Raw genomic sequence first — 27,119 nt, 5'->3', positions numbered from 1 at the left:
CAGCCAATTCCTTTTCCTCTTCCTGATCAGTTTCAGCATCATTCTTTCTTCACCCACTCTTTCCAACACAGCTTCGTTTCTTACTCTGTCTGCCACTTCACACACTCCATCATTCTCCATATCCACATTTAAAATGCTTCTAGTTGTTTCTCTTCACTTCGTCGTAATGTCCATGTTTTTGCCTCAATCATTGCAGCACTCCACACAAAGCACTTCACTAGTCTCTTCCTTAGTTATTTCTCCAGAGATCCGTAGAAGATGCTTCTTTTTCTATTAAAAGCTTCCTTTCCCATTGCTATCCTCCTTTTGACTTCCTGGTAGCAACTCATGTTATTGCTTACAGTACACCCCAAGTATTTGAAGCTGTCCACTTACTCTACTGCCTCATTTAGAATTCGCAAGTTTATCTTGACTCCTAATGATCCCATATTATCTGTGACTACGAAAAAATTGTTGAACAATTTAATTATATTTTAAAAAGATATTATTGGCAGTCTCTATTGCCTTGCGTTTGCCTTCCAACACGCAACAGAACGGCAGTATTCACGCGGAAAATAAATACTTTTCAGCACACAATCCGAACAGTACGCTCATTGATTCCACTTGTTTCGTTGGCGTCCGTAATGACCACTGCTCTCTATTCTTCATCTGACCCGTGTTGAGTGTGCTTGCGTACGATATTTCTGTAAAGTTAGTCAGCGGTAATTAAATTGCGCGGTATGGTTAAACGTTTATATGTCGGTTCATAGTTAAAGCCGTTTCTAACATTTAAAGTGGTTTCCATGGAAACGGAAGAGAAGGTAAGACGATCCATAGGGAAATATTGCCAGACAGTGATAAATGTTTTCCGATATCTCTCAAACCAAATGAAAGTAAATAATTCTATTAAAGGGTGATGTTACAGTACAAAATGTTCAGATATAGTCGTTTATTCAATTAGGAGGGAGTTTCAGAATGGTACTAGATGGATTTCTGATAAGAAACACCAACGAGAAGCCAGTAAAAAACGATACAGAAGTACAAATATAATAAGATGGTATACAGCAGTGTACGTTGTACTGTCCATATGATAATGTTGGTAATAACTCATCAATCTCAGTAGTATTTTTCCAGAATATGATGCGGATACTTTTATTAAGGCTATGGATCTGTGAAATTTCTAACTTCTACATTTTTACACCAATTAATCTGAAACTTTTACCACATATTTCTTACAATGTGGACATGCAATACACAAATTTTCACTTTGATATTCAAATTAGTTTACTTTATGATACATTTTTGTTGTTGTTTTTTTAATACCTACTGAATTATAATTGTCCCAATTTTCAAAGTTTACATAATTTTTCTTTAAATTGATGTTCAATTCTGTGGCTGGGAGGAAAAAGATCTTAAGTATTTTTTTTTTGAAAATGAGATTTTTATATATTCTGAAAGCGGATAGAATTCTCCACAATCTGGTAAATCGGCTAAAGTCAAATAAGACTCCTGACTGGGTTTATAGGGCATTACCAAATGTCCTAAGTACTTTTTGAATCGAGCACACACAGAATAAAGGACTTAAGAATATTTAATACTTTATTCCTTACAAACATCACATGTTTACTTTCCACACTTCCCTATTAAAAAGGTCTAACTTGTATTTTAGCCATTTTATCACATACTGATGCCCTTTCCTTTTAAAACTTTAAGCACCAGGGTAAACAGTCCTATAATTGTTTAAGACCCATTTTTCATTCCTAATAATTTACATTTCTGATTTGTTTTGACAATGAAAAGGTCTTATGTTTAAATACTCCCTTCTACTCAGTTTGGGTTCTAGTTTTAAAAGGGCTTAAGTGCGACTATTTTTGTGCATAATGAAGAAAATTGTTAAATGAGCAACATTATCTATTTTAGAAGAAATATAAACAAATAATATCCAGGAAAACCTCTTAATTAAAAAGAAACTCTATAATTAACACCAATTTCAGTCTTTCTACTGCTCTCCTGAAAAGTATAAAATTTTTACTTAAGATCTTTTTCCTCCCGGCTACAGAATTTATTCCTGACAGATATATGTAAAATATGACACATGGTACGATGGAAAGAGAAACTAAATTTTTTTGTTATATTGGTGAACCTGTCGCATATTTATTAATTTCGTTGCCAGGGGACGATATAACAGAAAAAATGGCTGCAAACGAAGACAGGAGCGCATTTTGTGTGCTAGATTTTCACATATCCCAGTGTGTTGTCAGCCGTGAAAAGTTGTATGGCCCTTTCTTTTTTGTCGAGGCGACAGTCACAGGTAATTCGTACCTAGACATGTTACAGTTATGGCTTCTTCCACAACTGGAACAGGACATCGAAGTTCTCATTTTTCAGCAGGATGGGGCACCACCCCATTACCACTTAGATGTCAGAAACGAACTGAACACACGACTTCCAAGGAGATGGATTGGACGTGCTGGCCGTGAAGATTTAGAATGTTTTCATTGGCCTCCACGTTCCCCCGACTTCACTCGTGATTTTTTTCTGTGGGGTTTTATAAAACAAGTGTATCAGCCACCATTACCACCTAACATTGAGGATCTTCGTGTCCGCATCACAGTGGCCATTGCACTGGTGGATGGTCCAATGCTACAACGTGTATGGCAGGAAATTGACTACAGACTTGATGTGTGTCGTGTGATACAAGGAGCTCACATTGAGCAAATGTGACTTACGTACGGTTGTGAACCAAATGTTTCTCTTTCTGTTTCATGTTTCATGTTTTCCAGTGAAAAAATTAAAAAAAAATTGTTAGAGTTTCTGTTTCTGTTGATACCAATTTCATGTTTTCTAATTTTTTGATGATTTAAGAGTAGCACATGTGATTTAACCGAATGGATAACAAAAATATTTGAGTTTCTCTTTCCATTGATACCTATATCATGTTTCTAAGTGTCTCCTAACGATAGTTATCCAAGTTTGTAATCGGAAAGATCGTTTATAGTAACACATTATTCACTATTCACTATTTACGTAAATGACATCCCTTCGACTCTACTGCACTATAAGCATCACCTCTACGCAGACGATTTACAAATCTATATCCACACAACCCCTGACTCGCTCAATGACGCAATACACAATCTTAACGAGGACCTTGAATCTATATCTGCATGGGCCAGAAAGTTTGGTTTGACTCTCAATGCAAGAAAATCACAAGCAATCCTAGTGAGACATCAACGTCTATTATGCAACATTACTCCTGCTCTTCCAGTCAAGTTAAACGACACAATAATCCCTTTTGCTTCCTGTGTTAAAAACCTTGGAGTTTACTTTGATAAGGATTTAAACTGGAATAACCAAGTAACCCATATTGCCAAAAAAGTTCTTTCCATACTACATTCCTTAAACAACATTCGAAAATTCCTCCAGCTATCACTCAAGAAAATACTAGTGGAAACACTAGTAATGCCCCACTTCGATTATTGTGATTTTCTACTGACTGACCTCAATGTCAACCAGTCGCAAAAATTACAACGTGTTCATAGTTCTTGTGTTCGCTTCGTCTGCGATGTCCGTCGCGCTGACCACATTACCCCATCCTTCCAAACTCTAAACTGGCTACGGCTTAACGAACGTAGAAATTTTCATTCTCTTGTTTTCCTTTTCCAAGTCCTTCACACCTCTACACCTACCTACCTTGCCTCCAGTTTCAGTTACCTGTCATCATATCATAATCTCTTCACACGCACGCAAAATAGCCGCATACTAGCCATACCAACACATAAGACATCATCGTATTCATCATCATACACAATCTCGCTCTCGCGCTTGTGGAATACCCTACCCAGTGACATCAGAGACTGTCGGAATTTAGTAGCGTTCAAAAGCAAACTTATTAAGCATTTTCTTACTGCGTAGAGTAGGTTTAATTTTTACTTGATTAATAAAAGAAATGCTTCTCTCTTCTTAACTTTTACAATAAACTGTCTAGCTTTTATTAATCAGTTAATCTTTTAGTACTTTGATTTTTATTGTATTTGTAAATTTAATATTAATTGTAATTATAATTGTATTCTTAATATTGCAGTTGTAATCCCCTGGTAGAGGGGAAGAGAAGGCCTGATGGCCTTATCTCTACCAGGTTAAATAAATAAATTAATTAATTACTTGCGATGGCAGAGGATATTTATAAGAGGTTCGCTGAACTTCGATCTTTGTGAAAAAGGTTACTTGAGTCCAGAGAGTTTGGGAACCAATAATTTAGATGAAGCTCATTTCGTGGATGTTTGTGACGTTGGTAACATTGAATGAATGACCAGCAGCATGCAAGCATTTTCCTACATTCCGCGTTGCTTACACTTGACTGCTTTTATCCGTCTTCGAAATGGAGACCGGAGAAAAATTTCTCTAATAATTTTAATCTCTTGGTGCTGAAATACAACGTCACATGCTTCCTTGCTTTCACCTGTCTATTTAACGAGTGTACAACCGGACACAAACTTACCTCGTATTTCCTGATTGACTTCCGCTAACAGCTGCGTCACTTCCTCAACGCGGTCCGACACAAGACGCAGCGTCACGTTGACGGGCTGTGACGCCTCGGTGTCGTGTAGCGTCACCAGCACCGCCGTGGTCCGGCCTGGAGCTGCCACCTCGGGCGTCACGATCGAGAACCCCCTGCAACAAGCAAATGTGGTTGAAACAGATAACACATTGATTTCAATGTTGAAATGACAGAGGGTTTGAGTTTCTTCCCTAAGAAATTTGAAGGGGTGGGGGAACAAAAGGGCAATCAACAGAAGTGGTTGAGGGATCTCGGAGGTATGGAAGAGGGAAGAATCTCTCTAGAGAAATAATAAATTATAAAAGAAAAGAGGGTGGAAAGCTGGCATAAACTTTGGGAACAGGCAACTAGTAAGAGGAGAAATGTCTGGAAATTAGGGTAAGAAAAATGTGAAGAAATGGCGACGAGACGAGTTGAACACGATAAAAAATAATGGAAAAGAAGAATAACAATAAAATGAACAAGTGAAACGAGAAGACCGTTCTGATTATGGTAGAATGTTGTAATTTATTTGACGATTCTTCCAACTGCAGTGTTTATTCGGGTGGAAATTTCAGCGCGGGCCTTAAAAAGTTGCGTGTAACTCTCTAGTAGGGATAGAGTTCTCTTCCTGCCTTGTAGCCAACGTGGGTATCTCCCAGCTCTTTTTCTCCTGCCACAGAAAGCCATGCTAAGCATTTTAAAGCAATTTAAAATCCATCCTTCTAGGACGGATTTGGAACCAAGGACATTCCATCAAACTGCTGTCAGGGTAACCTCTAGGACACTTGAAGTCACACATTACAAATCGCAAGATACATAGCTTTACTATGTTGCATATTTTTACATGGAACTACATGTCCTTGTTATTCTGTTATGCTATTTTATTCTCCTCGCCTTCTTGTGTTTCACTTGTTCTCCTAGTCTTCTACTTGTTCCATCTCTGTATTCCCTTTGTTATCTTTGTATTGTCCTTGTTATCTTTGTATTGTCCTTATTCTCTCTGTATTCTCTTTGTTATCTTGTATTGTCCTTATTCTCTCTGTATTCCCTTTGTTATCTTTGTATTGTCCTTGTTATCTTTGTATTGTCCTTATTCTCTCTGTATTCCCTTTGTTATCTTTGTATTGTCCTTGTTATCTTTGTATTGTTCTTGTTCTCTTTGTATTGCCCTTGTTCTCTTTGTATTGTCCTTGTTCTCTTTGTATTGTCCTTGTTCTCTTTGTATTGTCCTTGTTCTCTTTGTATTGTCCTTGTTATCTTCGTATTGTCCTTGTTCTCTTTGTATTGTCCTTGTTCTCTTTGTATTGTCCTTGTTCTCTTTGTATTGTCCTTGTTCTCTTTGTATTGTCCTTGTTATCTTTGTATTGTCCTTGTTCTCTTTGTATTGTCCTTGTTCTCTTTGTATTGTCCTTGTTCTCTTTGTATTGTCCTTGTTCTCTTTGTATTGTCCTTGTTCTCTTTGTATTGTCCTTATTCTCTCTGTATTCCCTTTGTTATCTTGTATTGTCCTTATTCTATCTGCATTCCCTTTGTTATCTTTGTATTGTCCTTGTTACCTTTGTATTGTCCTTGTTCTCTTTGTTTTGTCCTTGTTCTCTTTGTATTGTCCTTGTTCTCTTTATATTGTCCTTATTCTCTTTGTATTGTCCTTGTTATCTGTGTATTGTCTTTATTCTCTCTGTATTCCCTTTGTTATCTTTGTATTGTCCTTATTCTCTGTATTCCCTTTGTTATCTTTGTATTGTCCTTATTCTCTGTATTCCCTTTGTTATCTTTGTATTGTCCTTGTTATATTTTTATTGTCCTTATTGTCTTTGTATTCTCCTTGTTATCTTTTTATTGTCCTTATTCTCTTTGTATTGTCCTTATTCTCTTAGTATTGTCCTTGTTATCTTTGTATTGTCCTTGTTCTCTTTGTATTGTCCTTATTCTCTTAGTATTGTCCTTGTTATCTTTGTATTGTCCTTGTTCTCTTTGTATTGTCCTTGTTCTCTTTGTATTGTCCTTGTTCTCTTTGTATTGTCCTTATTCTCTTTGTATTGTCCTTGTTCTCTTTGTATTGTCCTTGTTCTCTTTGTATTGTCCTTGTTCTCTTTGTATTGTCCTTGTTCTCTTTGTATTGTCCTTGTTATCTTTGTATTGTCTTTGTTCTCTTTGTATTGTCCTTGTTCTCTTTGTATTGTCCTTGTTCTCTTTGTATTGTCCTTGTTATCTTTGTATTGTCCTTGTTCTCTTTGTATTGTCCTTGTTCTCTTTGTATTGTCCTTGTTATCTTTGTATTCTCCTTATTCTCTCTGTATTCACCTTGTTATCTTTGTCTTCTCCTTGTTATTACCATTTGCCTTGTTCTTTTTTATTCCCTTATTCTCTTTGTATTTCTCTCGTTCTCTTTTTATCTCCCTTATTCTCCTTTTATTCCTCTTCTTCTCCTGTATTTCCCTTGTTCTGTTTCTATTCTCATTTTTCTCCTTTTCGTATTCCATTTATTCTCCTTGTATGTGTCTTGTCTGCTTGTTTGTTTTGAAACGTGTAGAGTTCAAAAGTAGAAAAATAAGTAACCAGAGTCTTTGGTACACTTTTTATAAAATGAAAAACATGGTTTTGAAAATATTTTAAAAATTTTTGTTCTTCACCCCTTTAACTTCTGTATCTAAAGTTTCTTCATAAAACTAGAAATAGGACATTTACAATCAGTATTTCATACTTCCTACTGACTTTGTAGGCCTATTGCAAAACCTGCATTTTGTGTGCATTACAGAAAGTGAAAACTCATTTGTCCGTTTGGATCGATTGATTTGTTTTCTGTAAGAATTACCCTGATTTTTTTAAACCAGCAATCCTATTTATTGAAACAGCTGCTGGTGTTTATTTACCACAGTAGTTCACGAAATATCCAGCTTTCAATCCATATAAAATGCACTTCATTAGTACGAAGCTGTGTTCAATGAAGTGTTAGTGCATGTATTGTCACTCCCTAACACATGGGCTCCTGGCTTCACAGCTCTTAATGTCTACTTAAGCAAGCCCATATTCCCCAGTAGCTTACATCGTATTCATTCATAAATTCCGCAGAATAAAAGCCCTCCTGATTTATGCGCTTGTAGTAAGATTCCATACCTTTCCTTTTGTGGGCGAGAAGAAAGAACTGAAGGGAAAATGGAACGAGGTCGAAGGACTTAATTGTATAAAGATGAAGACGAGGATGATGAAGGTGCGAAAAGGGCGGAGGTGAAGGGGTGGAGCGGGGTAGTCTGTGTGATGAGATGGAGGGGGGGATCTGGAAATATCGCACAAGCAGATCAGGCGGGAAAATGAGGAGATGTTATGCAGTAGATCAGAAGCGATTCTGAGGGACCAGCAAGGTAGAAGGAAGGTGCCCTGGCCGTTCAGAGCCCCGAGTTCGTTAAATATTTATCAGACTGGGTTTACAGCGGGCGAGCGCGATGTTGTACATGACAGACGAAGCTGTGTGAGTTCGAATCCCACAAAGGGCAGAGACAGATGCCCTCAATTTGTTGACCTGTGCTGTGTTTGCATGGTGTTGACCCAACGTTAGGAGTTGAACGTGTACGTTTAATGACAGACCGAGACATTTCATGAGAAAACTACTTTCCCACGAGACTCTAACCAAAGACTCCAGACGTGATATGATGCTCTAGACCAGTCATATTCAACCTTTTTTCTCCGTGTACCTTCAGAGATACTTTTCCACTCAAGCTTGTATACCCCCAAAGTTGTTATTTATTTATTTAAATCCACCACCAACAGAAGCAGGCTTCCAATTTACAGGTGGCTTACATAGATACATACACAAAATACATAATAAGAAAAAAAAAACAAAACAGACAACACAAACGAAAGAAAGAAAATACATAAGGTAATAGATGCTAGAATATAATATTGCAGTTACTATAGTGCCAAATGTCAATATAATGATGCAAAATTATTTAAAAACTAGAGTAAAAACTTTATACTACACTTCTTCATAATTTAAATATCTAAGGAAATACAATTCTTTTTAATATTGTATGACATTTTTAAACTGTTAAACTGAAATCTAATTGAGAATCACAGTTTAAAGATAGAGAGTTGTAAGTATTACACATAACAAACAATGGAGAGTTCTTGAAGAAAACAGTTCTAGGATTGGGAATAACAAAAGGTTGCCTGTGACGTAATTCTGTTCTTTTTACATTGAACTGAAGGAATTTAAGAAAATCACAGTTATTCAATATACCGTTAACAGTCTTATAGAGTAAAATTTGACTATTTATTTATCGTCGAGATTTTAAAGTTTCATAATTAAATTAAAAAAGTAACTGGTTATATGAAATTTGCTTGTCATAAGACGACACGTGATGTTTTTTAAAATATAAATAACGTAATAGTAATATACGTTACAAGAGCGGTATGTTGACGTTTTCACGTTCGAGGAAAAGATTGAAAAAGCGAAACGTAGTTGAGCTTTTTTAATTTCCGAGAACATGAAAACAAACATACCGCTCGTGTATGCTACATTATTTTGTGCGAAGATCGTTATTACATACCTGAAAGGGGAATTTCTAATTAGTCGCAATGAAATCTCCATGTTGGTTTCTGGTTAATGACGGCAACTTCGGAAAACCAAAATATCTTTCTTCAACTTTGTTGCTATAAAATGTTTTCTGTGTTTACTATACTCCAGCAGGCTGTGATATACGTCTGTCTTTTTTTTCCCCCAGTCTATAAATGCGAACTTAAAACAAACGGTAAGGTTATGTAATGATTTATTTTTCATTTTAATATTTTAACAATATTATTTATATAACATATTGCAGTAATAACATCGGCATCTGGAATCTTGCTGATTTTTTCACGGCTTCCTTAATGTTACTTGTATCAGTAATGCAATAAGTTTCGTGGAGTAGTAGACTTTACTTAATTTTTGCAAATATTTAAAAACAATAATTAACATTGCAATTTAGGTGAAATTGCAGTGGTAAGTTTCCAATTTATGATTATTACTATGTTAAACGTCTCTAAAAATAATATGTTAAAAGCCTAAAGCAGTAAAATGAATGTCGCGCTTAAGCGGTAAGAAGAGGGAAATTGTTATGTGTGTTACGTTGGGAATACTGAATGTGGTATTTCACACTTACCGCGTATTGGTTCTGTGCGGAAAGCAAACAAATACGCACGATCTCGCACAAAAATCTTTTCTGTATCCTTTCTATTTGCATCTGATGGGACTGGAACTGAGGTGCCCATATTACAGACGCATACTCTAGCTTACTCCTAACTAGGGTTTTATATAGAGTATCAATGGTATTTATATTTTTTAATTCTTTTGTATTTCTGATTGTAAATCCTAATTTTCTATATGAATCAATTACCACGTCATTTAAGTGCATTTTAAAACATAAGTTGTGTGTAAAATAAATACCCTAATCCTTAAATGATTCTACTCTAGGTAACTTCATACCATTAATTTCATACGAATTTTGAGCAACTGTCTTATTTTTAGAATACGTCATAAAGCAACATTTATTAAGATTTAACTGAAGAAAATTATTATTATTATTATTATTATTATTATTATTAGTATCATTATTATTATGATTATTTCAGGCACGGGCACGGTAGGAGAAGTAAGGAGTCCAAATAAAGAGTAGAGAGCATGAAAACAGGTTTGATAGAAGCAGTGGTAGGTCATTCATAATACAGCACACAACGTTTTGTATTAACATTTGTTTCAAGCATAAATTTTGGTATATTTATGAAATGGCGTATTGTTAAATATTAACAGAATAATTATATATTGTTGTTTAGTCAACTATCCGAAGATAGATCTGAACCTCACAAGTGATACGAAGAAGGCAGTAGGCTACTTTGTGAGGCGACTATAGATTTTAATTATTTTAAATTTTAATTTTAATCATATACAGTACCATAACACAGTACAACGTTCAAACTAAACCGTCGAAGAATCCTAATAAATTAATTAAATGTCTTAGCTGTTGCAATGCAATATACTTTCATGAAATATTATTACTTACGTACTTATGACTTTTAAGGGTCCCGGAGGTTCATTGCCGCCCTTACATAAGCCCCTCATAGGTCCCTATCCTGTGCAAGATTAATCCAGTCTCTACCATATCACACCGCCATCAAATCCATTTTAGTATTATCCTCCCATCTACGTCTCGGCCTCCCCAAAGGTCTTTTCCCTATAGCCTCCCAACTAACACTCTATTTGCATTTCTGGATTCGCCCATATGTGCTAATTGCCCTGACCATTTTAAAAGTCCTGATTATGTCAGATGAAGAATACAATGCGTGTAGTTCTGCGTTGTGTAACTTTCTCCAGTCTTTTGTAACTTTATCCCTTTTAGTGCAAATATTTTCCTAAGTACCTTATTCTCAAACACCCTTAATCTCTGTTTCTCTCTCAAAGTGAGATTCCAAGTTCCACAACCACACAGAACAAGTGGTAATATAACTGTTTTATAAATTCTAACTTTCAACGTTTTTGAAAGCAGACTGGATGACAAAAGCTTCTCAACCGAATAATAACACGCATTTCATATATTTATTCTGAGTTTAATTTCCTCCCGAGTATTATTTATATTTCTTCCTGTTCCTCCAAGATATTTGAATTTTTCCGCCTTTTGAAAGGATAAATTTCCTATTTTTATATTTCCATTGCGTACAATATTCTGGTCACGAGACATGATCATATACTTCCTCTTTTCGGGATTTACTTCAAAAACCTATCCCTTTACTTCCTTCAAGTAAAATTTCCGTGTTTTCCCTAATCGTTTGTGGATTTTCTCCTAACATATTCACGTCATCCGCATAGACAAGAAGCTGATGTAACCCGTTCAATTCCAAACCCTTCATGAAATATTTGCTTATTTTAAATTGTACATACCCCCTAAGAATTCTTCGCGTACCCCAAGGGTTTCGCGTTCCCTCAGTTGAATACCACTGTCCTAGGCCACGACACTTCGGCACGGAACAGACATTCATAGAATCATAGTACAAATTGTAGCTGTACTTACAGAAATCAAGAACTTGGATACTCTAGAATAGTAAAATGTAAAGAAAGTTGGCGACAGAAATAGATTTCCTCAGACGTTGAGCTAGAATTTTCAAATTAAACAATAAGGATTAAGGTAATAGGAGAATATAATATTGTAAAAGAAATAGAAGAATGACCGATGCTGCTATTGTCTGCAAACGTCATGCGGCCTGACAATGGAGATTCTACATTAGAGCCCGCCATCACGAAGAAAGGAGTTACCAAAGACTTATTTGAAGATTGAGATTGACGTCAATGTGTAAAAGCGAAAGATGAAATCCATTGATTGGATGCTCCATTGAGTTGTGGACAGATGAAACTGTCAACAGATAGCCTGAACTAAAATGGATGCCGTATATATTGAATAAATCTGAAATGTATGTTGTTGTTATTATTATTATTATTATTATTATTATTATTATTATTATTATTATTATTATTATTATTTATATCGACTTTAGCAAAGCGTTTGATGTTGTACCTCACAATATTCTGATAAATAAATTAAAAAACTTTGGTCTCTCTTCTAACTGCGTGAGCTGGTTTGAAAACTATTTAACTAATAGACAATGTTCTGTTCGTCTTGGTGATTCTCTCTCGGACCCATTTAATTGTTTATGTGGAGTTCCCCAAGGATCTACATTGGGCCCTCTATTATTTTTATTATTTATAGATGACATATGTAAAAGAATAAGTTCAAACTACCTGTTATTTGCTGATGATCTCAAAATCTTTCGCTCAATAAATAGTTCTGCCGATTGCCAAACTCTTCAAAATGATATTAACTCCATTGAACTTTGGTCTGACATTAATGGAATGAAAATTAATGAAACAAAAACTTTTGTCATTTCGTACTCTCGAAAAACTACTTCCATAAAATTTAATTATTCTTTTAATAACGCCTGTATTATTAGGAAAAATTCTATAAAAGATCTTGGTGTACTACTCGATTCTAAATTATACTTTCACGATCATGTTCAATATATTTGTAATAATTCAGTAAGAATGCTTGGTTTAATAAGGTCTATAACCTATTCTTTTTCTACTCCTGAGTCACTATTAATTCTATACTTTACTTTGGTTCGCTCTAAACTTGAATATGCATCTGTAGCCTGGAATTCCATTACTTCAACCGATTCGGTTAAATTGGAAAATATTCAAAGAAAATTTATTTCCTTATGTGCTTTTCGATATATACCCAATTCCACTGACTTTAACTATGATATTACCTGTAAATATTTTAACTGTTGTAGCCTTTATGCTAGACGCCTAAATCTTGATTATCAATTTTTTTGCAAAGTTATCAAGGGTGATATTGATTGTGAGTCTATCATAAACAATATCAGCCTTCGTATTCCTACAAAAGGTTTAAGATTTCAAAAAATTTTTTATAACCGAAATTCAAAATCACTTTCTCCGGTCTGTAGATGCATAAAATATGCCAATTTGCATGGCCACAATTTAGATCCTTTTAAGGTTTAGTTTCGTTTTGATTATTAGTTTTTACTGTTTGTACTCAATTGTATTCATGTATGTTTTTGTTATTTAAGATATTATTTATTTTTGTTTTGCACCTTTGTATCTTCTGTTTGTGTATTGTGCTGAACTATAATTGGCCTCTGGCTGTTGTTCAGCACACAAATATTAATAATAAATAATAAATAAATAAATAAATAAATAAATAAATAAATAAATAAATAAATCAATAAATAAATAAATAAATAAATAAATTATTATTGGTATTTCACATCAGTTATTCATAGATTTCAAAAAACCATATGACTGGGTTAAGAGAGAAGTTTTATTTAACATTCTTATTGAATTTGGTATTCCCAAGAAACTAGTTCGATTAATTAAAATGTGTCTCAGTGAAACATACAGCAGAGTCCGTATACGCCAAATTCTGTCTGATGCGTTTCCAATTCACTGCGGTCTAAAGCAAGGAGATGCACTATCACCTTTACTTTTTAACTTTGATCTAGAATATGCCATTAGGAAAGTTCAGGATAACATAGAGGGTTTGGAGTTGAACGGGTTACATCAGTTTCTTGTCTATGCGGATGACGTGAATATGTTAGGAGAAAATCCACAAACGATTAGGGAAAACACGGAAATTTTACTTGAAGCAAGTAAAGCGATAGGTTTTGAAGTAAACCGAGAAAAGACGAAGTATATGATTATGTCTCGTGACTAGAATATTGCACGAAATGGAAATATAAAAATTGGAAATTTATCCTTCGAAGAGGTGGAAAAATTCAAATATCTTGGAGCAACGGTAACTAATATAAATGACATTCGGGAGGAAATTAAACGCAGAATAAATATGTGAAATGCCTGTTATTATTCGGTTGAGAAGCTTTTGTCATCTAGTCTGCTGTCAAAAAATCTGAAGGTTAGAATTCATAAAACAGTCATATTACCGGTTGTTCTGTATGGTTGTCAAACTTGGACTCTCACTTTGAGAGAGGAACAGAGATTAATAGTGTCTGAGAATAAGGTTCTTAGGAAAATATTTGAGGCTAAGACGGATGAAGTTACAGGAGAATGGAGAAAGTTACACAACGCAGAACTGCACGCATTGTATTCTTCATCTGACATAATTAGGAACATTAAATCCAGACGTTAGAGATGGTCAGGACATGTAACACGTATGGGCGAATCCAGAAATGCATATAGAGTGTTAGTTGGGAGGCCGGAGGGGAAAAAGACCTTTTGGGAGGCCGAGATGTAGATGGGAGGATAATATTAAAATGGATTTGTGGGATGTGGTATATGATGATAGAGAGTGGATTAGTCTTGCTCAGGATAGGGACCAATAGCGGGCTTATGTGAGCGCGGCAATGAACCGGCGGGTTTCTTAAAAACCATTTGTAAGTATTATTGGTGTTTCTTATACAGCCTTGATTTAATACGAAAGTTCCTCATCGTGTTTGTGTAGCGTGGTAGAATGAAAGTAGACGAAACGTTGCCAATTTCTAGAACGGTAAGAATGTCGGAATAGGAGAGAGAAAGAGGGTAGTAGCGAAAAGAAAGTGAAGGGAACAAATTGTAGAATTAGTGGAAGCCAGAAGTAAAGAGAACGAAAAAAGGGGGAGGTGGGAAGAGAAGAGAAAATAGGGGAAAGAAAAAATTATTATGAAAGACATAGGCTATTGAAATACGAAAAGGGGAATGGATAAAGAGAGAAACTAAGAGATGTATGAAGACTTTCTGATAGCGAAAATAGAGGAAGAGTGTAGGAGGAAGATATAGAAAGCCACGTCAGCAATTTCGTGGAGAGAGATTCACTAGTTGTGCAATGCACTGTAGACGAACCCCTGTTTGAACCTAATGACCATTTAATCTAGAAAGAGCTGAGGATAAAGCAAACACCAGAGATATCAGGACGCGCGCTATCTGTCTGCAGGGCGAGAGGGATTAGAAAGACAGTCCGAAGACCCTCGGTGCGATCTGACGGGAGATAGCGTCACACCATCACAGAGGGCGCAGACACTGTCTCTGTCATTAAAGGAGCTGGCGATCCGTTCTTTACTTTAAGAGTTGTCAGTGGAATAAAGGGTAGGTTAGATTTTGGATTAATGTTAAGTGAATATGAGTAGCGCTATATTTTCCGAAATTGAATCAATATTGACTGCATATTTTAATTAACTTACTTACAAATGACTTTTAGGAACCCGCAGGTTCATTGCCGCCCTCACTTAAGCTCGTCAACGGTCCCTATCCTGAGCAAGAATAATCCAGTCTCTACCATCATATCCCACCTCCCTCAAATCCATTTTACTATTATCCTCCCATCTACGTCTCGATCCCTTAAAGGTCTTTTTCCCTCCGGCCTCCCAACTAACACTCTATATGTATTTCTGGATTCGCCCATACGTGCTACATGTCCTGCCCATCTGAAACGTCTGGATTTAATGTACCTAATTATGTCAGGTGAAGAATACAATGCGTGCAGTTCTGTGTTGCGTAACTTTCTCCATTCTCCTGTAAGCACTTTATTCTCCAACACTCTTAGCCTCTGTTCCTCTCTGAAAGTGAAGTTTCACAACCATACAAAACGACCGGTAATATAATTGTTTTATAAATTCTTTCAGCGTTTTGGACAGCAGACTGGATGACAAAAGCTTCTCAATCGAATAATAACAGGCATTTCCCATATTTATTCAGCGTTTAATTTCCTCCCGAGTGTCATTTATATTTGTTATTATTGCTCCAAGATATTTGAATTTTTCCACCTCTTCGAAGGATAAATCTCCAATTTTTATATTTCCATTTCGTACAATATTCTCGTCACGAGACATAATCATATACTTTGTCTTTTCCGGATTTATTTCCGAATCTATCTCTTTACTTGCTTCAAGTAAAATTCCCGTGTTTTCCCTAATCGTTTGTGGATTTTCTCCTAACATATTCACGTCATCCGCATAGACAAGCAGCTGATGTAACCCGTTCAATTCCAAACCCTCTCTGTTATCCTGGACTTTCCTAATGGTATACTCTAGAGCAAAGTTAAAAAGTAAAGGTGATAGTGCATCTCCTTGCTTTAGCCCGCAGTGAATTGGAAACGCACCAGTTTCCCTAGAAAATTAAGGCGTATGGTATTACCGGCATTAGTTAATGGGAACAGAACTCTCTTGCAACAGGACATTGGGAGACCCCACATCTCTCGAATTACTATGGAGAAAATCCAGGAATTGGAAGGAGTCGAACTGTTACCACACCCGGCATATTATAGCTCCGATCTTGCGCCTTCAAATTATAGTTTGTTTCTATCCATGGTTTACATCCTGTGAGGAAGATATTTCCAACCTTTGGAAGTCATTGCAATGGTTATCACCGAATTCTCATAAGCAACTACCAACTGGTATCATCGCGGGAGAACAAACATGGCTGAAAGTGACTCAAATACTGTAGGATCTAATGACCTTTACTTTGAAGATTAGGTTAATATCTTGTCACAATATATTCCAACAAGAATTTTGCTTCAAAACCAACATTATTTACGATACAGTATCTGTAGTACGTAGGGGCCTAGTAGTATTTTTAACTGTTTTTTCATGTGCAGACGTAATTAATTGTCGAAATTTAGTGCGGGATAATAATAATAATAATAATAATAATAATAATAATAATAATAATAATAATAATAATAACAATATTAATTATAATAATGATAATGATAATATTAATATTAATGATAAAAATGATAATGATAATAATAATTATAATACTATTACTAATAATAATATTAATGACAATAATAATAATAGTATTAATAGTAACAAAATTAATGATAATAATGATAACAATAATACCTAATATTGATGATAGTAATGGTAACGATAATAATAATACAAATAATGATAATAATAATATTAATAATAATAATAACAATAATAGTTACTTACAAATGGGTTTTAAGGAACCTGCAGGTTCATTGCCGCCCTCACATAAGCCAGCCATTGGTCCCTATCCTGTTGCAAGATTAATCCAGTCTCTACCATCATATCCCACCTCCCTCAAATCCATTATAATATTGTCTGCCCATCTGCGCCTCAGTCTCCCCAAAGGTCTTTTTCCCTCCGGCCTCCCAACTAACACTCTATATGCATTTCTGGATTCGCCCATACGTGGTACATGCCCTGCCCATCTCAAACGTCTGGATTTAATGTTCCTAATTATGTCAGGTGAAGAATACAATGCGTGCAGTTCTGTGTTGTGTAACTTTCTCCATTCTCCTGTAACTTCATCCTTCTTAGCCCCAAATATTTTCCTGAGCACCTTATTCTCAAACACCCTTAACCTATGTTCCGCTCTCAAAGTCAGAGTTCAAGTTTCACAACAATAACATTAATAATAATAATAATAATAATAATAATAATAATAATAATAATAATATAATCCATCCGCCATTACTTCTTTCCTCCATTCAGTACATAATCACTTCTTGCTCCCACAATCAGCCATCGTCACTTCCTCGTTCCCACGAGTCCTAAATTCACCAGAATATGGGAGAGGCAAGTTAATTCCTGATTATTTCATTTCTTAGACAATCTCGCAGCGTCACTATGGTTACACTCGTCTCGGATTTCTGCTGCCTGAATTAATTTACGAATAAGGAAAGAACGCTCCGAGAGTAAGTTTCGTGAACTATCGATTTGCGAACGAACATCTCTGAGCGGGTCTCCGTGACTGCAGGAATTGAAATCTCGTCCACGAGTTTCCAGTCCAATTGGCAATGCTGTCCCATTGCAGAGGTGTCCTCCTTGAAGGAAGAGATACAGTTCTCCTCATAAATATTCCGCACACTCTCGTTTTATACACACTTAATTTCTTTTTCTGCCTGCGTAGATCTTGTATGCAGTGCGTATCTTATAATAGTAATAATAATAATAATAATAATAATAATAATAATAATAATAATAATAATAATAATAATAATAAAAATAATTTATTTATTTATTTTATTTACTAATATTTATTGGGGTAGCTCAGTTGGTAGAGCAGCTGGCTACGGACTGGAAGATCCGGGGTTCGATCCCAGGTGGTGACAGGATTTTTTCTCGTTGCCAAACTTTCAGAACGGCCCCGAGGTTCACTCAGCCTCCTATAAAATTGAGTACCGGGTCTTTCCCGGGGGTAAAAGGCGGTCAGAGCGTGGTGCCGACCACACCACCTCATTCTAGTGCCGAGGTCATGGAAAGCATGGGGCTCTACCTCCATGCCCCCCAAGTGCCTTCATGGCATGTTACGGGGATACCTTTACCTTTTTACTAATATTTATTGTGCTGTACAACAGCCAAGGGCCAATAACAGTTCAGCACAAGATAAAAGTCGCCAAAGATAGACAAATACAAATAAACAATAATGACAAAATATAGATAACAAAGAACAGTGCATACAAATAATTATTAAAATTAGTACAATGAGATAATTAAAATAATGACAAATAAAATGAATTACAAATGAATTAATGAAATAATAAATGAAGAATGGAATCATATAAGTAATATTACAAAGATATTCAAATGACGAGAATATTATGATACATATCTAAACAAATGGTATAAATTAATAAAACTGATATAAAAACTCAAAAAGTATATACTACATTTTAAATGGATCCAAGTTCAATCCATGCAAATTAGTATATTTAATACATCTGCAGACCGGAGACAGAGATTTAGAATTCCTATTATAAAACATTTTCGGGAGGAAATTAAACACAGAATAAATATGGGAAATGTTTGTTATTATTCGGTTGAGAAGCTTTTATCATCCAGCCTGCTGTCAAAAAATCTGAAAGTTAGAATTTATAAAACAGTTATATTACCGGTTGTTCTTTATGGTTGTGAAACTTTGACTCTCACTCTGAGAGAGGAACATAGGTTAAGGGTGTTTGAGAATAAGGTGCTTAGGAAAATATTTAGGACTAAGAGGGATAACGTTACAGGAGAATGGAGAAAGTTACACAACACAGAATTGCACGCATTGTATTCTTCACCTGACGTAATTAGAAACATGAAATCCAGACGTTTGAGATGGGCAGGGCATGTAGCACGTATGGGCGAATCCAGAAATGCATATAGAGTGTTAGTTGGGAGGCCGGAGGGAAAAAGACCTTTAGGGAGGCCGAGACGTGAATGGGAAGATAATATTAAAATGGATTTGAGGGAGGTGGGATATGATGATAGAGAATGAATTAATCTTACTCAGGATAGGGACCAATGACGGGCTTATGTGAGGGCGGCAATGAACCTCCGAGTTCCTTAAAAGCCATTAAGTAAGTATTATAAAACATTTTATGAAGTCTTAAACCCTTAGCAGGAATACGAAGACTGATATTGCTTATGAATGATTCACAATCAATGTCACCCTTAATGACTTTACAAAAAAATAAATAATCAAGATCATGACGTCTGGTAAATAAACTACCGCAATTGAAATATTTGCAATTAATCTCATATTTATAATCGATATTTGGTAAAAATCTATAAGAACACAAGGAAATAAATTTCCTTTGAATATTCTCCAATTTAGCCCTGTCAGTGAAAGTAATGGAGTTCCATACAATATATGCATTTTCTAGCTTGGATCTGACCAATGTATAGCATAAAATTAATAAACACATAGGAGTAGAAAAAGAATAAGTTATAGATCGAATTAGACCAAGCATCCTTAATGAATGGGTATAAATATATTGCACATGACCATAGAAATATAATTTTCAATTAAGTAAGACACCAAAATCTCTAATACAATCTTTTCTAGTAATTATGGTATTACTAAGAGCATAATTAAATTTTAGGGAAGTAGTATTCCGAGAGAAGGAAATAACAAAAGTTTTGGATTGATTAATTTTCATTGCATTTTCAACAGACCATTGTGAAATTGAATTAATATCATTTTGTAGAATTTGACAATCAGCCGAACTATTAATTTTACGAAAGATTTTGAGATCATCCGCAAATAAAAGGCAGCTAGAACTTATTCTTTTACTTATATCATTTATAAATAATTAAAATAGGAGAGGTCTCAATGTAGACCCTTGAGGAACTCCACATAAACTATTAAATGGAACCGATGATAATAATAATAATAATAATAATAATAATAATAATAATAATAATAATAATAATAATAATAATAATGTTTTATGTGTATGCCAGTATAATCATTATTTATTTCAACTTCGTCAGTGCTCAATATGATACCGATATTTTCTTTTACATCTTTGCACTGTGTCATAAATGCAAATACATACTTGGTAATAGTAAAAGTCATGAGCAACCCATTGTTATAAAACTTAATTTTAATTTTTTTAGACAATTTTTAATTTTATTGGGTTATTTTACGACGCTGTATCAACATCTAGGTTATTTAGCGTCTGAATGAAATGAAAGTGATAATGCCGGTGAAATGAGTCCGGGGTCCAGCACCGAAAGTTACCCAGCATTTGCTCGTATTGGGTTGAGGGAAAACCCCGGAAAAAACCTCAACCAGGTAACTTGCCCCGACCGGGAATCGAACCCGGGCCACCTGGTTTCGCGGCCAGACGCGCTGACCGTTACTCCACAGGTGTGGACGTTTTAGACAAACCAGGTACATCATTTTAATATACAGACTTTTCTGTCACTTTTCAACATAGTCTCCATTTCTTTGCACACATTTTCCCCGCCGTTCTGTAAGTTTGAACGTTCCCTTGCTGTAGAAGTCCGTTTCAACTTCCCGAAGACATTGACGCACTGCTTTCCGGATGTCCTCCAGCGTCTCGTAGCGTTGGCCTCGCAGCTGCTCCTTTACAGAACCGAAAAGATGGTAGTCGGAGAGTGCCAAGTCGGGACTGTAGGGAGATTGCGGAAACGTTTCCCGCCCAAATGTTCTGATTTTCTCCACGGTGACACGATCAGTGTGAGGCCACGCGTTATCGTGTTGCAGGATGATCTTCTTTCCAGGGCGTTTCTCGCGCAATGCACGACGGAGCTTCAAAACTGTCTGAATATAGCGGACAGCATTTATGGTCTGTCCAGGTTCAAGAAATTCAACCAAAATGCATCCCAGAACTCATCAACTCTTTCCTTGTTGCTTTCCGTGGAGGCTCATCTTGGATGCTCTTCGAAATGTTTCACCATCTCCTAACACTGCTGGCGCCCATGCACACATCTCCGTATGCACGCTGAAGTCTGAGGTGAATTTCAGCACCAGATTTTTCTTCTTTAACAAGGAATTTAATGACGGCACGCTGTCGAAACAAACCATCGTCGTCGATCATTTTACAAACATTGTCTGTAGTAGTAGTAGTAATAATAATAATACTTACTTACTTACTGGCTTTTAAGGAACCCGGAAGTTCATTGCCGCCCTCACATAAGCCCGCCATTGGTCCCTTTTCTGAGCAAGATTAATCTAGTCTCTATCATCATATCCCACCTCCCTCAAATCCATTTTAATATTATCTTCCCATCTACGTCTCGGTCTCCCTAAAGGTCTTTTTCCCTCCGGCCTCCCAAGTAACACTCTACTGTATATGCATTTCTGGATTCGCCCATACGTGCTACATGCCCTGTCCATCTCAAACGTGTGGATTTAGTGTTCCTAATTATGTCAGGTGAAGAATACAATGCGTGAAGTTCTGTGCAATAATAATAATAATAATAATAATAATAATAATAATAATAATAATAATAATAATTCATTTTCAAAGATATTTTTCTTAAATAGAGTAACTATTTCACCTAGTACACGACATAAACCTCCACAGATACACATCATGCACAGCGTGACCCGCCGAAGTGGTATGCAGCTTGAAAATGGGTCATAGTCCTAAGATCTATCCGCAATATGCAGAAACCCGAATAACGTAAGTGAAGTGGGTAGGCATTGGATACACACATACATACACACAGTTTCCATAAGTATCGTCGTATATCGTCATGCTTATTATACTTTTTCCTTTCGTTTTATTGACTATTACACTTTTACTACGTCACACTACTTTTGACCAATAAAACGGTACGAAAGGACGTCTTCCAACCAACCATGGCTGCTTATCGCACAATTTTATCGCGTCCCTAGCATTTGTTTAATTTTATCGCATCCCTAGAATTTGTTTATTTTTATCACTACCCTAGCATTTGTTTCTTTGTTTGCCAACATTTCAAACTGCACTAGTCTGGACGTCGAAAAAAAAAAACAGAAAATTACAGACCACTCCAGTGGATGCACAGGACTTTCACATAGGACTCGCATTGGCATTCAAGAACAAGAATTAATAAAGATCACTGGTCATAATGTGAAGAGCACCATTCGGAAAACCTGAATAAGTTGAGAGATACACCATGTACATCAACTAGTTCACTTCTTTTACGCACACGTCCAATATAACATCAAGTGAACCACCAATCACTAAAACATTCAAATTTGAAAATTGTACTTTCAATAATTGTTTCTTTTAAAATTATTCGTGTTTATTTTTTATTTCATCATCGTTAATTAAAACGTTTCTTGTTTATTTCATCATCCCTAATTAAAACTTTCCTAACACATATTTATATTATTTAGGTTAGGTTTGTTATAGCTTCTGCTATAATACGATATTATAGATAGTCACGTATCAGAGATTGTTGAATACTAAGATTTATTGAAAATCGTCTGTCAAGTGACGTTGATTACTGGGATCCGGATAATTAAAGTGGAATGCAAATGTTTTAATAAAAATGAAACTGAATCAACAAAGCCTTCTTGACTAGTAACCAACGAGTTAGATACTAGTATTTAACTCGTTGTTAGTGACCGTCCACAGAGTTCAATGAAGATTCCATAGTTGGCACAACTGATAACAAGAAAACATAATCATAAGACACTACTGCCATCTAGCTGAATGTTGAGATGGTACTATAATACATTTGAAGACAGTTGTATTTTCGTAAGTCAATTAATATTTTATTGTATTAGAGTACTTCGTTACTTCTAATCTTTATATACTTTCTTCTAATCGTGTAATAGTCAATTAAATCCCACTCGAGTTTTGATTTTCTCTAGATAAATCAAAACCTCTAGTGAGATTACTGTTGGTAATTCTGTCTATTGCTTAATATGTTAATATTGGTTAAATAGAAGATATAATTAATAATGATCAAATTTTTTCAAAAATATGGAGAAAACCGTCGAAATATGTATTTCCTGCAAAATATGAACATCGGTTCCCGCTTTTATTTGCAAGGCATTACCAAAACGTAACAATGTCTATTTCACTATAGATCTCATTACCAATCCCATCACGCAGGTCCTTTGTGCATCACTGGCTTTGACACTCTTTGTAACGAACTCCTCAATTGGCTCAGTACTTTTTTTTATACAACAATGCGAACATATTTATTCGTAGCAGTATAAAGGGAAGGGGTGGGGGGAGACACGCACTAAATCAACTGATTTTGTGTGTTTGAACAGCCAAATTTGCTTGCGTCGCTTTTGCGCCGCAGATGTGGCCTGTCAGGTTGGCGATACTGACAATGCTGATTAGCCCGCTACCTGGTGGCTGCGTGATGAACCACTCTTGCGTGTGTTGGGTCAGTTAGCTTAACAGGATAGCAGGAGCCGTCAGTGGAACAACAAAAACAGCTCACAAATTAAATAAGTGCTAGATCCCTGACACGTCCTTCTTCCACTCCCGAGTTCTTGTTTGCTACACTCCAATTTATTGAATTGCTGCAGCGGATCCCTGCGGCAGTGGCGGCCAGTCCTCTTGTTGACAGTGGCGGTCAGTCATGATACAATTTTCCCGCTCAAACTTTTCTTATTGCCAGATCGTAATTTTCAGTAAATTTTTTGACGACTCTTCTTCTTTTCGAAGACTTGGGGTCCAGATTGCTTCCAGTTCCAAATTGTGTTACGTCCATTACTTATTTTTCCCTGTGATCAGAAAATGTGGAATTATTTCCGGAAGGGTTTAACTCTTATGATTAAGAACCGGATTTTTTTATATTTGTACATTTTTTGCTGTATCAGACATCGCTGAAACTTGATGTGATAATTTATGATGTTTATGAGCGTAATTCGGAAGTTTTATTTTACATACAAATTTGTACTTACGGCGTTGCAATATGAAACCAGAACGAAAATACATAAAACGCAAATATTTTATTGTTTTCTTTTTTTGTTTTTAAATCGCATTTTAATTAAAAATGTGTGCAACAACTTTTTAAATGAAAATGCATAAAAATTACAATTTTGTATTTCTTGCTCATATCGTATTTGCGAAGCAATATGTAAGGTGTTTCCAGATGTATACAGTAAACTAAACTTGAGTTCGTAGTAACTTGTAAAGCGAAAATTAAATAGTTTATACAAGATGTTAAGAAAAATGTATCCACTATTTTAAGAGGTGCTAGTATGCATCAAAACAAGAAAAAAAGTCTAATAAACATGAGTTCTACAACACATACTTTCTGAGATCTGGGTTCGATCCCGGGCCAGGTCGATGGCATTTAAGTGTGCTTAAATGCGACAGGCTCATGTCAGTAGATTTACTGGCATGTAAAAGAACTCCTGCGGGACAAAATTCCGGCACATCCGGCGACGCTGATATAACCTCTGCAGTTGCGAGCGTCGTTAAATAAAATATAACATATAATATCTAAACACTTGTTCATAGGAGATGCTCAATGTGACGTCCATTCATGGCAATGCATTCCTCTGCCCTTCGGCGTAAGGAATCACACATTCTTTGAAATTAACCTGGTTGTTCTTGATAACCAAAAGTCTAGGGGATTTAGATTTGAGGAACGAGCAGGCCAAGGTGTGGGGCCTCCCCAATCAATCCAGCAGTTCTGAAATGTCAGCGTCAGGTGTTCACGCTCATTGCGGAGAAAATGTGCTGGTGTGCCATCGTGCATGGACCACATCTGTAGTCTTTCCTGACATGGCACATACTCCAGCAAGGTAGGCAATACGTTAATAAGAAAGTCCTGAGAACGAGCCCCAGTTAATCTCTGTGGTAGCACATATGGCCCTTAATCTATCGCCAAGAACGCCTGCCCATACGTTGATTGAGAATCGGTGCTGATGCCTTGTTTCTTCAACTGCATGGGGATTTTCATCATGCTATTACGAAAATTCACAACACCATCTCTGCTGAACCCCGCTCATATCCGCAACTAGACTTTTCTTTTCAGTATTCCTTGCGACGTATCAGTATTCCATCCCAGGGGTGTCAACTACGGTATGATTATCTGGTAGTCTGCTGCATTGGATGGCAGAAAAATGCATTGCCATGGATGGACGTCACATTGCGCACCTCTATGAAGAAGTATTCAGATCTCGGAAAGTATGTGTTATAGGACTCATGTTTATTAGAATTTTTTTCTTGTTTTGATGCATACTATCACCTCCTAAAATATTGGATACTTTTTTTAACACCCTGTATGCATGAAAAGTTACTTTGTTAATGATGAAGAGTTATAATTACAACATTTTGAAAGACAATTAACATATATTTGTTTCTGAGATTACAGGGTATTTTTATTACATTTTTCTTAACGAAATATCAAGTCAATTTTTATTTTCTTTTTAGTTTACACGCTTTAACATCTCTGGTCATATCGTATATTTAGTTTCTGTGGGTATACCAGTAGGCCGTTTTTACTCCTGTGCGTTCCTATTTCTATTGTGTGTTGTAGATGCTTGTGTTCATGTAACTGATTTTAGATTTTGATTAATGTTTATGATATTGGCGATTTAGGCGGTGATGAATCATGGCATGTAAATTTCCAACCCGACATTTGCCTTTGTGACTGAGGGAAACCATGAGCGAGGTGGTATTTGGCGGGATAACGCAATGATTCGCATGGGATTACCTGACATTATCCTTACAGTGAGGAAAATGTGTAAGGAAAAATTCAACCAAGTAATCAGCCCAAGCAGGAATCGACCCGACGCCCGATTGGAGCTCCTGATCACCAGACAAACGCGATACCGCCTGAGCTACGTCGAAGACTTTGTTTACATTGAAGAAAAGTCCACTGGCGAAGTGGCAAATGTGATAGTGCGTAGAAACCGAAGCATTTGAGGATAATAGCCTACACAGCTGTTTTGCTCGCCACAAATCCCAGCGGTCTAATGAGAATCGAACCCAATACACCCGATGAGAAGCACACAGTTTAATGAACTATGGACTGACTATTAGCGTGGGTAAATAACATTCGCAGTCTGTGGAGATGTCTCTGTGTACATGGAAGCCACGGGCTGAGCTCGATTCCAGCTTCGGTCACACGGATGTTTGTAGGCTGTGTGTCGTGCTGACCGACGTCACCATGGCCTCGAGGTGTGCTCCAGTGTTATTTTGAGATAGCCTAAAATAAGGGCTGCTATGGAGGCAGTACATCCGAGAAAAATAATGGGAGAAATTGAAGGGTTCCATCCAAAAAAGGGGTGACTACACTTTTTTTGTGAAATTAATGTTTTTCTTGTTTCAAAAGTTAAAAAATAAGTGGTTTCGAGCATTTGGTAGTAAGTTACAGTAGAACTGAAGCTGAACTAACAATCGTTTCGTTGCAAAAAGGAGGCAACTCCTGGAGCTATCTATACAGGGTCAACCGTAAGTAGTGTCATTAATTTCAGGGTGTTACTCTTTGAGATATTTCAAACAAAGAAGTTAAATGCAATTTTGTTCGTTTTTGCTTCCATTTCGAGATGAAAATTACTATGTATGGGACATTTCATGGAGTGTTTTGGAAAAGCCGTTGATTTAATTTACCATGCTCAGTCAATTTAAGAGAGCAGTGTATTATGATAATGGATTATTGAAAGAATTTTAGCTTTGTCCTTTAAGTGTGCAAAAATTTAATCCGAACAAATATAACTTTTCGTTCTGCAAAGTTATTTTAAAATGTTAGATTTGTTCGGATCTAATTTCTACACATTTAAAAGACATTGATTGAGCATATTGGGATTTAAATCAATGGTTTACTCAAAATACGCTACGAAATGTTTCACATAAAACAAACGAAAAAAGAGCTAAATTGTATTAAACTTTTTTGT

General features: G+C 36.0%; 1 protein-coding gene across 2 annotated transcripts in view; it reads right to left on the bottom strand.

The window, feature by feature from the left end:
• LOC138695094 (C3 and PZP-like alpha-2-macroglobulin domain-containing protein 8) overlaps positions 1-27,119 on the bottom strand; it is a 976,398-nt gene that overhangs the window by 304,909 nt on the left and 644,370 nt on the right. For both annotated transcript variants that reach the window (XM_069819482.1, XM_069819483.1), the window contains exon 3: positions 4,481-4,653. In XM_069819482.1, coding sequence (XP_069675583.1) covers positions 4,481-4,653 — 173 coding nt within the window. The remainder of the gene's footprint in view (positions 1-4,480; positions 4,654-27,119) is intronic.

The sequence above is a fragment of the Periplaneta americana genome, chromosome 2 (genome assembly GCF_040183065.1).
Source record: "Periplaneta americana isolate PAMFEO1 chromosome 2, P.americana_PAMFEO1_priV1, whole genome shotgun sequence".
In the NCBI taxonomy this organism is placed as follows: Eukaryota; Metazoa; Arthropoda; class Insecta; order Blattodea; family Blattidae; genus Periplaneta; species Periplaneta americana.
This window is presented reverse-complemented; position numbering and strand designations above follow the sequence as displayed.